The 13,618-nt window shown below is 42.0% G+C and overlaps 1 protein-coding gene across 8 annotated transcripts in view; it reads right to left on the bottom strand.

The window, feature by feature from the left end:
• PIWIL2 (piwi like RNA-mediated gene silencing 2) overlaps nucleotides 1-13,618 on the bottom strand; it is a 318,267-nt gene that overhangs the window by 30,918 nt on the left and 273,731 nt on the right. For all 8 annotated transcript variants that reach the window (XM_033950153.1, XM_033950155.1, XM_033950154.1 and 5 more), the window contains 3 exons: nucleotides 11,695-11,811; nucleotides 2,459-2,547; nucleotides 307-412 (listed from right to left, as the gene is read on the bottom strand). In XM_033950153.1, the coding sequence (XP_033806044.1) occupies nucleotides 307-412; nucleotides 2,459-2,547; nucleotides 11,695-11,811 (312 nt within the window). The remainder of the gene's footprint in view (nucleotides 1-306; nucleotides 413-2,458; nucleotides 2,548-11,694; nucleotides 11,812-13,618) is intronic.

Genomic DNA, 13,618 nt, shown 5'->3' with positions numbered 1-13,618 from the left:
AATTTTTGCATTACTTTAATGATAATGATTAGGAGGGGTGGGAGAGAGTAATGTTCTAAATGAATCTTGTAAAATTATAAGTAATGTCTAAAGTGTTAAATGTATAATCTATGTTGTTTACACTTATTGAAAGTGTTTTAAGATGAATAAAGATTATATAAAAAAAAAAGTAGAAATAGTCTAAAAAGTCTAAAAAAACCCATTGTATTCTAGACTACATGAAACACGTGGGCATCTCTGCTCACACAGGATTCCTCCATAGGATACCCTTTTGTTCTAATGAGCTGGCACCTGAGCTTTCCTCACCTCATAGAACTTTTTCAAGGCACCCACCAAGCAGAGCTTCAAGCTATCCGCAATCTCCTGATGTGGCATTTGAAAGACGACTCGCGAATACCACCTCGTGAGGGAACTGACAGGAGATATACCAGTGTAGCAGGAGAAGAAAATTAAACACAAAAGTCAGTCACAAATTAACACCTCAATATTAGTGGAAATTTCATCTGTCCCACGCCCCACACACTTATGTATAAAACAAAGTTCAATATGTAAATATTAGAAATATTTCTTACATGTAGAATTAATTTTAATCATAGAAAATGAGCTATGCAAAATTTGCTGCCATATACACATAAAAATAATAACCATGCAGTAAATTATTCTACATATACTTGTATATGTGGCTGAAGAAGGCTTTCCTGGAGACAGAGTTGGGGTCTGCACATCTATTTTCGGGATTGGCCACTGTACAAACAGGATACTGGTCTAGATGGATCATTAATCTGACCCAGTATGGTTATTTTTGTCTCTCTTATCAGTGTTTTGGCTGTCTTGCCATTCCTTATACTGTTTTCTATTATCTTCATTTAGATCTTTCTTCCATTTTCTGAAGGATGTTAGTTCTTTTTTTTTTTAAATTCTTTATTCATTTTTATAACTTACATCAAGTGTAACAAAAAGTAACATCATTTTAACTTAAATATATCACCTGAAATTCTATAATTAATCGTACTCAATATATTTTATCCCATTCCCTCCCAACTCTTCAATATATCATAACACATATATCATATAATAAAGACTTTCCTTTCATTCAAAGCACCTAGTGAAAATTCAAAAAATTACCCCCTCCCCATTATTTCATTAAAAAAAATTAGATTGCTCTAAGTCGGATAGATGCTGGCATTGTCATCTTGAAGCAGGGACTTTAGATCATTTATTGTTCTATTGTCCATTTATTATGGCTTTCTGGAAATCAATTTGGGGCCAAATTAATAGTTTGTTAGAAAATTATGTGGCATTATCGTATGATACAGTATTATTTGGCATGTCTACGAGGGCTAAGAGCCAAATATCTTCCAAAAATTATAAATTCTTACTTATTTTAACAGGAGTCGCCATACAACAAATAACATGCAATTGGAAAAATTGGAGTAGATTAAACTATAGTTTCTAGTAGAATTCAGTGTGTCATATTTATAAAATGGAAAGAACATTAGCTCTTCATAAAGGAAATTTTAATAAATTTCAAGATGTGTGGGGGCCATTAACAAATTATTACAATGAATAAATATCATTTCCCTGGTTAGTACAAAAAAAAAAAAAGGATGTTAGTTCTAATAGCTTCCTTCAATTTACTTTTAAACATGCCAGTGGTTGGTTGGCCCTTTTTCTATCTTTTAAAAAATTTGGAATGTATCTGATCTGGACTTTCAGGATAATATTTTTGAAAAATGTGTATGCCTTTTCCTCCTCGTATCATAGCATTCAACTTTCAAAAAGAAGACTAAAATATTGGATTTCCTGGGTATACTTATTTTAGTCATTAAATTTGATTATATTATGATCACCACTGTCAAGGGCCTCAGAACTGTTACTTCTTGTACCAGGCCATATGGTCCACTAAGGACTAGGTCTAGAATTGCTTCTCTTCTTGTTGGTTCCTGAACCAGCTGCTCCATACAGCAATCATTTATTTCATCTAGGAACATTATCTCCTTAGCATGCCCAGATATTCTCTTTCTAAACTTAATTTTTTTTTTACACATATACCAGTTGCACTCATCTATATGGCTTTCTAATGTTGCCTCCATGATATCCAATTATGTATGTGTGGGGTTGTGTTTTTTTTTTTTAACAGAATCAGAATGGGTGATAAGATATCTTGATAACAAAAAATTTATCAGAGAAAAGAGCTCAGGGCTTGCAAAATAATTAGGAGTACAAGACTGATAGTTTGTCTAAGGCACTTAACATCCTGCTGACATACAAGAAAATAAACAACCCTTGCCCACAACCTTGAGTATACCAGCAGCAGGCTAGGTTTCCCTACTGCCACTTTATCCCCTCTTATACAATTCAAACATGTTTTTGCAAATTTATAATTTCAACCCTCACAGATGTCCTACAAGTAGTGGCCAAATAAAGTAATAAAGAAAAAAAAATTACCGTAACTTACTGATTAGTGCTGGCAACAAACCCGACCACAGACTGCATGCCTCTGCTTGGGTCATGATACACATCCATCCCAATCACCATCAACTGTTTCTATAAGAAAGAAGAATGTTACAGACTCACTCGTGCTGATGGTGAAACCTCTCCAAGAATACACAGTGAGTCATAGCATGAGCCACAGAAAGCCTTCCCCTAACACGGAATATGAAAACAGTGAACATGAGCATTAACCAATGCCAGCTATTTGCCTTTAACGTTGTGTTTGACGGAATTAACCAGAATGCTCTCCCTAGCCATTCCTAACTGTAATGAGATCTGCATGCTCCATACTGCCCTCTCTAGGCACATCATATATAATAAAACGCTAGCCGCGCATGTGCACTCCCACCTGCGTGTTCCGTGATCCGTAGGTCCGTGGCAGGCAGGAGAGCGGATGCGCAGTTAGGGCCCACACTCGAGCGCTGTGGCCGACTCAGGATCGTGGGAGGATGCGCCGCGTAAAGTGCTGCACAGGTACTGGAGGGGGAGGGACATACCGCTTCTGCACATACCGGCACAAACCTCCCTCCAGCGTTGGCAGCCGCAGCACGCTAAACAGGCTGCTTTGCGGCTTTCTCCTGCAGTTGAGTCCCTCTGCCCCATCACTGATGATGTCATCAATGATGCGACAGAGGGACTCAACGGCAGAAGAAAGCCGCGAAGCAGCCTGTTTAGCGTGCTGCAGCTGCCAACGCTGGAGGGAGGTTTGTTATTAAAGTCATCTCGCTGGGAGGGTTGCAGAGTCAGCGGGGGTTGGGCTGGGAGGAGAGAGAAGCGTCTGCCTCGGGTGCTTCAGGCAGTAGCAGCATTTACAATTCGCTGCTGTTGCCGGCTTCAGGCCTTCCTCTCTGGCCGGTCCTGCCTACTTCCTGTTTTCATGAAGACAGGACCGGCCAGAGAGAAAGACCTGAAGCCAGCAACAGTAATGAATTGTGAATGCTGCTGCTGCCCGATGAAGTAGTTCAAGGAGGAAAGGGAGCAGAGGGGGAGAGAATGGCTTGGAGGGAAGAAGAGATGGCAGGGCATGGAGGGAAGGAGGAAGGTATGCTAGACCAAGGGAAAAAAAAGGAGGAGATGGAGAGAGGCCATATGGAACAGAGAGAGAGAGGGCGGACACTGGATGGAAAGAGAAGAGAGGGTAGTGAATGGAAGGGGCAAGACAGAGGGTGAATAATAGATGGAAGGGGTAGAGAGAGGGAGACAGACACTGAATGGAAGTGTGGAGGACAGGGGGAGCAGACGTTGGAAGGAAGTGGGGAGGAGAAAGAAAAAAGGGCACATGCAGGATTGAGGGAAGAGGATAGAGTTAGAAATAAAGATAGACAGACATGGGGCCAGGGAAAGACACAGACAGAAAGAATGACAGCGTCCAAGGAGAGAGACAAATAAAAAAAAAACAAAAAACAGACAGACAGACAGACATCTACTCTAGCACCCGTTAATGTAACGGGCTAAAACACTAGTTAAATATAAGGGCCCTAGACTTCAAGAAAACTAGCTTTGTTTAGATAGGCGAATACTACGAAGAGCTGTTAGCTAGTGGACAATTTATAGGAAGACAATACGTAAGATTGGTAGGAAGAAAATTTGTAGGATATGACAATTGGTACGAAAATTGTCTTCCTACCAGTGGCGTAGTAAGGGGTGGGGTGGTCCACTTTGGGTGCCGGTACCCATCCTCCTCTCCCCCCTGCTTCTTCCCCATCCCCCCACTACCGTGCACGTGCGTCCCTTCCCTTCCTTCATACCTCTTTAATGTTTGCGGCGTGAGCAGTAACCCCCAACCTGCTGCTTGTGCCAACATTGGCTCTTCCTCAGTCGCTTCCTGGACCCGCGCCTAGGAAGTGATGTCAGAGGAAGAGCCAATGCTAAACTAAACTAAACCTTAGGTTTGTATACCGCATCTTCTCCGCAATCGTAGAGCTCGGCACGGTTTACAGGACTAAGATAGAAAGGAACTCCAAAGGAGGGTTATAGGATTATGTGTAAAGAAGATATAGAGGGTTTTAGGGTACCGGAGAGGGGGGAGGTGTTACATTTTTGAGAAAAGCCAAGTTTTCAGATGTTTTCGGAAGAGTTGGAGGGAGCTCGAGTTTTGGAGAGGGAATATAAGGTTGTTCCAGAGCTCAGTGATTCTAAAGGGGAGGGATGTCCCTAGTTTTCCAGCATGAGATATACCTTTTATAGAAGGGAAGGATAGTTTTACTTTTTGGGAGGATCTAGTGGAATTAGGATTAGAGGAATTCCAAGATAGTGGAATAACGGGAGGAAGAATGCCGTGAAGGATCTTGAAAGTTAGGCAGGCACATTTGAAGTGGACCCTGGAGATTACTGGAAGCCAGTGAAGCTTGGACAGAAGTGGTGAGACGTGATCAAATTTACTTTTTGCGAAAATAAGCTTAGCTGCGGCATTCTGAATCTGCTGGAGTCTGTGGAGGCTTTTCTTAGTTAGGCTTAAGTAGATAGAGTTGCAATAGTCTAATCTGGAGAGGATGATGGATGTACAAGGACGGCAAAGTGTTTTTGATGGAAACAGGATCTCACTTTCCTCAGCATATGAAGGCTAAAGAAGCATTTTTTTTTTACCAAGGAGTGGAGGTGGTCATTGAAGGATAGTGAGGAGTCCATGATGATGCCCAGAACTTTGCTTGAGAACTCAAGCTGTAGTGTGGGGCCGGAGGACAATGGAATGGAGGTGGGTAAATGGTCTAATATTGGACCGAGCCAAAGTAGTTTTGTTTTACTGGTATGAGCAGCAGGTTGGGGTTGCTGTTCATGCCAGGAACGTTAAAAAGGTACAGAGAAAAGGAAAGGAAGGGGCGTGGGAGGGGAAGGAGGGAAGAGGATGGGGGGCAGAGAAGCGGGGAGGGGCGCCACCACGCCGGGCGCCTCTCACCGTTGCTATGCCACTGCTTCCTACCAATTATCCCCTACCAGGTACCTTTTTGTGTCTCCCTCCCATGGGTTTTATTTACAGGCAGTCCCTGGGCTAAGAATGAGTTCCGTTTTTTTAAACCATTTTTAAGTTGAATTTGTATGTATCTCGGATCCTGTACAGGACAGTCTATAAAAACATTAAAGAAACAGTCCTCAAAATACAGTACTGTAGTTTAAATAGAAAGATAGGAGGTTTACACTTCTGTTCTTCATCTGCCCCACTGTTCTCACTCCATCACCACATCCAATAATTTCTCCCTCTCATCTCTCTCTTCCTCATTCATCTGTACCTCATGCCTCTCCCACCACCATGTCCAATATTTCTCTCTCCCTTCCTATGCCCAATTCACCTTTCTTCATTTCCCTATGTGCACCATCTCTCTTTCCCTCTCAGACACCCATGCCCATAGGTTCAGGAGAGGGAGATCTTGCCTAACCAATTTGCTTGACTTCTTTGAAAGTGTGAATACACCTGTGGATAAAGGTGAGCCGGTTGATGTAGTGTATCTAGATTTTCAGAAAACATTTGGCAAAGTTCCTCACAAGAGGCTCTTGAGAAAATGAAAGAGTAATGGAATAGGAGGCAAAGTTCATTTCTGGATTAGGAATTGGTTATTGGACAGAAAACAGAGGGTAGGGTCAAATGGTCATTTTTCTCAATGGAGGAGAGTAAACAGTAGAGTACCACAGGGATCTGTACTAGGACCAGTGCTATTTAACTTATTTATAAATGATTTGGAAATTGGAACGAGTGAAGTGATTAAATTTGCAGATGACACTAAACTGTTCAAAGTTGTTAAAACGCATGCAGATTGTGAAACATTGCAGGCAGACCTTAGGAAATTAGAAGACTGGGGTGTCTAAGTGGCAGATGAAATTTAATGTGGACAAATGCAAAATGATGCATATTAGGAAGAACAACCCAAATCACAGTTACCAGATGCTAGGGTCCACCCTGGGGGTTAGCACCCAACAAAGGGATCTGGGTGTCATTGTAGACAATATGATGAAACCTTCTGCCCAATGTGTGGCAGCAGCCAAAAAAACAAACAAGATGCTAGGAAATATTGTGGCAGGGACACCTAGCCAGGCCCATATGAACCGGCCTAGGGGCCTGCCTGACCAAGCGGTTTCTTGTGTGACACTAGTCCTGGTAGCTGTCAGTGCCCCCCCACCCCCACCCCCACTACTAGTAATTCCTTAAGGTTTCACAGTCAGAAAGGTAACCAAAGAAAAATACAGACAAAAAAAAATCAAAACAATCTTTCTGGGAAATGATTGTTTTTCCCCTTTATTGGCTTGCGAATTTAAAAACATACAGTTCTTTTTTCTTTTGGGCTGATTGCCTCTAGGTTCAGCTGTGTTTCTCTGGCTCTTTGCTGCTGAGCCTCGGTAGCTTCCCTGCTGATTAGCCCTGCATACAGCTGGGCTGGCTGCAAGAGCTAATCCACTTTTGGGTTTTGCAACCACCTGCCTAGTGCCTGTTGGGACCTGTAGTTCTTTGCCCTTAGCAGTTCCTAAACTAGAGCTAGGCAAGTATAATCGGGTCAAGGCAGTGCTACTTTTCACTTGGGGGTTTTATTCAGCAGGGCTGTTTCCCTAATCTGCTTACTTCTAGGAGCAGGTTTAGGTGCAATTTTAGAGCACTGCAGGGTTTCTTCTGACATGACAGCGGTCTTCCTGTCATAATATTAAAAAAGGGATGGTTAACAAGACTAAAGATATTATAATGCCTCTGTATCACTGGAGTACTGCGTTCAATTCTGGTCTCCTTATCTCAAGATATAGTGGCATTAGAAAAGATTCAAATAAGAGCGACCAAGATGATAAAGGGGATGGAACTCCTCTCATATGAGGAAAGACTAAAAAAGGTTAGGGCTCTTCAGCTTGGAAAAGAGAAGGCTGAGAGGAGATATGATAGAAGTCTACAAAATCCTGAGTGGTACAAATGGATCGATTTTTCACTCCGTCAAAATTCAAAAATTACAAAGACTAGGAGACACTTGTAGTTACAGTGTACAGTGTACAGGGAAATACTTTTAAAACCAATAGGAGGAAATATTTTTTCACTCAGAGAATAGTTAAGCTGTGGAACGCGTTGCCAGAGGATGTGGTAAATGCGGATATGTAGCTGGGTTTAAGAAAGGTTTGGACAAATTCCTGGAGGAAAAGTCCATAGTCTGTTATTAAGACATGGTGGAAGCCTCTGCTTGCCCTGGATCAGTAGCATAGAATGTTGCTACTTTTTGGGTTTTGGCCAGGTACTAGTGACCTGGCTTGGCCACTGTGAAAATGGGCTACTGGACCATTGGTCTGACCCAGTAAGGCTATTCTTATGTTCTTAATAATTCTCCCTTTCTATTCCCTCCCCAGCTCAGAATTACTACTACTACTATTTATTATTTCTAAAGTGCTGAAAGGCGTACGCAGCGCTGTACATTTTAACATACAATAGATGGTCCCTGCTCAGAAGAGCTTACAATCTAATTTAGACAAGACATTTGGGGGTTGGGGAGATTATGGTAGAGGAAATGATACAGTGGGTATAGGTATCTGAAAGCAGTGAATGGGAGTTAGGAGTTGAAAACAGATTTTAAAAAGTGGGCTTTTAGCTTGGATTTGAATGCTGCTAGGGAGGGAGAACAACGAATCTCTAACCCTCACTCCCTCCATTCTTCCATCCTATGTCCCAAGTTCATGTTTCCTTCCCTCCATTCTGTGACCTAAGTTCATGCTCCTACCCCTTTCTTCCTTCCATCCTTTGTTTGAAGTTTGTGCTCCCTCCCTTCCCTTCAGTGTCCCAATGTGACCCTGCTTTTCTCTTCCTGTATCAACATACCCCTCTTTCTCCCTTCCTGTCCCAACATGACCCTAATAGTCCTTTCCTCCCTCTGTTCTGAGTTCCAAATTTGTGCCTCCCTCCCGTGAATGTTTACCTCCTCTGGTCAGCTCTCTCCTCCCAGCCACACTTCTTTTCGCAAAGCTGCGGCTGCAGTTCCTACATGCAACCCACAGCTGACCTAGAAGTCTTCCCTCTGATGTCAGAAGAAAGCCTTCTGGGTCAGCCTTGGGATGCGTGTATGAGCTGCTGCTTGCAACTTTGCAAAGAGAAGTGCATCTGGGAGTAGGGAGCCGGCCAGAGGAGGTAAACACCTGCAGGAGGGAGGCACGAATTTGGGACACAACGGAGGGAAGAACAATGAGGAGGCGCATTGGGACATGGAAGGGTGGAGAAGGGGTGCATTTGGACAGGAAGGGAGGAAGATGGGGTGAATTGACACAGGAAGGGAGAGGCAGGACCTCAGTTCATAAGTCCAAGTCCAACGTAAGTCCGATGTTCTTAACCCAGGGACTGCCTGTACCTCTCTGCATATGTCTAATCCTTCTCTTCCTTCTTGCCGACTTTAAAGACCCCATAGAAATCAGAGGGCAGTGGCTGTCCCAAAAGCATTCCTTCTGATGTCAGAGGCTCCTTCTGCATTGGAGGGAGGTTCTCACTGACGTCAGATAGAACACTTCTGGTTCAGCTGCTGCCTGCTGACTTGTAAACAACTGCACAGAAGGAGGAAGAGGTCCTTGTGTAGTCTTAGACTACACAAGAACGGAGGAAAGAATTTCTTTCAATGCGACAACAGACTATAAACTTAGGAGCAACGTTTCTTCTGGCATACCCCTGCAAATGCTTGGTTAGGTACTTGGGAGTTAAATATGTTTTTTCTCTCCTAACCATCTGAAGGAATTTCTAGATGTTAAGAAGATCATCAAGAATTGAGGGACATTGGTAGTAATGGGCGCTTGATACATTATGCCTTTTTCTTTGGTTTTGTATTCCTCTAAAATTCTCTCAAAATTTACGCTTGATCACCCCCTATTATTGTGGTCTAAGAAGGGGTTAATCAATATGGTGTATTGTAAGAGTTTTATTGGTTTGTAATTTTCTTCCCTGTATTTAATGTAACAAGAATTATTCTTGTAAAATTAGATTGTATAATTATAAATAAATAATTAAAAAAAAAAGAAGGAGGAGGAAGAGGTCTATGCTCTGCTTCTTCTCTCGGGTGGGTAAGTAGCTGTTTCTTAGGGGAGGCATGGCCCTCCCATGCCAAGTTTCTTCTTCCTGGGGGGTGGGGGGTATCTTCCGGAGGGGTTGTCGCCAAGCTCCTCATTTTTTCTAGGGGGGGGGTGTTCAGAGGTACAATTGGTAGATGTAATAGGAAGAACAACAACTGGTAGGATCTTCGAACTGTTTCTTCCTACCAATTGTTGTAAAACCATTAACTAGAGATAAAAATAGGGAGGGAGGGGAAAGCAGAACAGCTGCACTATAAGGGCAACTATTTTTTTTTCTATGGAAAATAAAATAAAAGTAAGAGACTACTATGATTTTCTACATAAGTAGCTGTATAGGAAAAAAATTGTTAATTCATAAATTGTAAGCGATCAAAGATAGAGGATGACAGACACAGTATCAGGAAGCACCAAGAAAAGCTTGGAAAGTAATTGTGAATGTGAAGATGCAAACAGAGAAAAATTAGTAATACAGTAAAGGGGAGGGACAAGACTCCTCCCCTCCCCAATTTTAGAAAAAGCAAATTTGCTTAACAAATATTTCCATTCAGTGTTCTATGAGGCAATGCTGGCAGTAGAAAATAGATACAAATATGAACAGCAGAGAAGTAGACCTTCACAATTTTTAAAATTGTTTGAGGAGCTAGCTAATCCAAAATTATAAGCAGCCATACCGGGTCCAGCTTGGTTTCCTGTTTCCAACAGTAGCCAATCCAAGGGACTGAAGAAATCTCTTTCTCCGGTACTCATTTTCCCTGTCTTTGCTCCTCCTTATTCCAGAATTTATCCCTCTGCCTCTTCTGTTTCTGCCTTCTTCTAGCTCCCAGTGTATCATTAGTCCTTCCTTTCTCCCAGCATTAGCATTGGGATCCTTCTCACCTTCCCTCCTCTCAGTATTGGCATCAGGGGAGAGTTAAGCGAACACAATGATCGCTTAATGGGGGTCACTCAAGAAGAAAAGATGAGGAAAACTCACAGCAGGCATGCTGCTTCTTCACGACAATGTCACAACAATCATAGGCTGCCATCCAAGAATGTGGGTTTCAGCAGCTAAATCATCCACCCTATAGTCCTGACCTGACTCCCTCGAATTAAAGGGGGTAATCCCTTTCTGTGAAGGGTGGTAAAGATGACATCTGAATTCAAGAAAGCATAGGTTAAGTGCAAAGGATTTCTACAAGAGTCAAAATTGCAGAGCTTAGTAACTGGTGTGAATGGGTAGACTGAATAGGCCATTGGATCTTTTTTTGCTTTAATTTTTCATATTTCTATGTAGACTTTGATTGTTTATAGTTGTAATCTGCATAGTATTGTTTGCAATAAATTTAATTAAGTAAATCCATGCATTAAATAAGTAAATCAAATCAAATAAGCCTTAGTAGAGAGAAATGAAATATGCTGAATGGTATAAGCCCAATACCAGGGCTAATAACCATACCAAGGACTTCTTGAATGGATCTCTGACCTTGAAAAGGGGTTGCTCGAAACTAGGGAGCTGTTTCTGGTTACTTGAAGACCATCGGCCCTACACCTGCATCCCAATTGTCCCTCAGTATACTGGTGGCTTATTTTAGAAATAGAAAAGACACATTTGTTTACTTATTTGATCTGAAGAGGACCAATTATTGGTTGCTGATGGAGGCTGATGAAGTTTAAGTTTGGATGTTTCTGCTTTAAGGTACTGTTCAGTTTAGCCCCTAAATATATAACTGACCTTTTCTCCTTCCCAACCAACAGACATAAGAGAAGCTCACACTTGAATTTTGTATCTCCACCAGTAAGAGGATGTAAATTCAAAAGTCATTATCAACATCTTCTCTCATATCAAGCAGTATTATGGGGTAAAGACCTGGAACAATTGCTTATGCTTGCTAATACTTAGGGGAATTTAGGAGACACCTAAAAACACATCTGTTCCTGAAGTACTTAGGCAACTGATTTGTATAACCTTTCCCACATTAACTGATCTCTAGAGCCACTATTCACTAGTTTTAACTTGGCAGTTCTACTCGATTTGTAGCATTTTTTAATCATTGTAAACCGCATAGAACTTCACGGTCCTGCAGTATATAAACTGTTATTATTATTATTAATTATTATTATGCTTATACTGTTACACTTTACTGCTGTCATACCAGCCCTGTCGATTCTCCACACATCCAGAGGAAGTCTCTGGGCCAATAATCTGACACTCACCAATGGGATGTCGACTCCCCATAGCTCGCCACCTAGCTTGCAGTTGATCTGTAGCAAAATTTTTTGTGCTATAGCCCTCAGTTTGTTGGGCTGAGAGATTGTTCTTGCATTAATGACCTGAAAGAAATAATTCTGAGGTTAGGAATCATCACATATCAAATGAGAACATAAGAATAGCCTTATTGGATCAGACCATCAAGCCCAGTAGCCCATTTTCAGGGTGGCCAATCCAGGTCCCTAGTACCTGGCCAAAACCCAAAGAGTAGCAATATTCCATGCTACCAATCCAGGGCAAGCAGTGGCTTGCCCCATGTCTTTCTCAATAACAGACTATGGAGAATGAGCAGAGACAAGACAGTAAATGCTGCTTCGTTTTAGACCTTCCATGGAATCTACTTAACAATTGTTTATTTGTAGTTCTGTTCACATTTCATTTAATTGAACTGAGGACAGAGAAAGTCATCTAGGAGAGAGTTTGAGAAAGAAACCAGATATCCAGTGAACATAAAGCCATGACATCTTCTGCCAACCTCACTATATTCACCTAACCCCTCTCCTCAAATCACTTCATGGGCTCCCTATCCACATGCTGAGGGGGAGGGTGACTGAGGTTGGGAACAGAGGAAATATATGCTGCACGGGCTGGGAAGGCATGGAAGAACAGATGCTGCACAGGCTGGTGGGGTTGGCAAGGCAGGGAAAGACAGATGCTGCATAGGGAGGGAGGTTGGAAAGGCAGGGAAGAACAGATGCTAACGGGCTGGGGGTTAGGAAGGGAAAGAGATGATGCTGGTCGGGGAGGGAAGAGAAAAAGAGAATTGTTGGACATAGGTGCATGGAGTGGAAGGGAAAGAGAGGGTATATATATATAAAGAAAGGAAGAAAGAGAGAGAATTGTTGGAAATGATAGTGGTGGAGAGGAGGGAGGGAGAAATGTTTACACTGGGAGGGAGGTAGAAAACTCACAGCGAAGAAGACTAGTACTCAATGTCCTATATTGTATTTCACGACTCGACATGATCGTGTTTCAGCCCCAAATGGGCCTGCCTCAGGAGTCTATAAAGTAGGGGCGTGGCTTGGACACGTAACAGGATGGTCGGGTGAAGAAAGAGCTCTGTGAAGACAAGCTATTTTTGTATATTATAAGCTACAAAATTTGATTTTCAAAGTTTAAAAGTGAAAATCTCTACTCAAGATGGCATCGGGCAAGCATAACAAAAATGATTTGGCTGGAATAGGTACTGGATCTGGCAGTGATAAAAGACCAAAGCCGGAACCTGCAACTCCATTGAAAGTTCCACTACCAACGGATGAAAATGTCAGTAATGATATTATTACTGAGCTTAGGCAAATCAAAGCAACTGTGACAGAAAACGCTAAAAAGATACAGGTGGTCATAGATGAAGTTGCCTACCTCACGAAGAGAATGGATATGGTTGATATAAAATTGAATCAGCTGAAAAGTGGACAGATGGAGTGGAGACAGAATTGCTGCAATGTAAGGCAGATCATAAAGCAATTGAATCTTTAAGGAGGGATCTTGAGGATACTGCTAACCGTGAGAGGAGGAATAATTTGAGAATTATTGGGTTCCCGCAAGGGGTGGAAAAGAATGACCCACTATCTTTTCTGGAAAAATTCTTGCCAAAGATATTGCCACTAAAAACAGAGTTCCCGCTTGAGTCTGAAAGAGCGCACAGGATCCCGGCGCAAAGGACAAATAGAGAGGACCAAGGACATTAATTTTTAAACTGCTAAGACATCAGCAAGTTATAGAAATATGTCAATTAGCAAAAGAAAACAGAAATCTTAAATGTTAGGACTCAAAGATACATATAGTGCTTGACTTTGCTAAGGCTACAGCTTTTAAAAGGAAACAGTTACTTGATCTGCGTCCGCAGCTCAGGTCTTTGGGAGCTAAATT

This window comes from Geotrypetes seraphini, chromosome 6, assembly GCF_902459505.1.
Source record: "Geotrypetes seraphini chromosome 6, aGeoSer1.1, whole genome shotgun sequence".
NCBI classification, from domain to species: Eukaryota; Metazoa; Chordata; class Amphibia; order Gymnophiona; family Dermophiidae; genus Geotrypetes; species Geotrypetes seraphini.
Note: the sequence above shows the minus strand (reverse complement) of the source record. Positions and strands in the feature narration are given on the sequence as shown.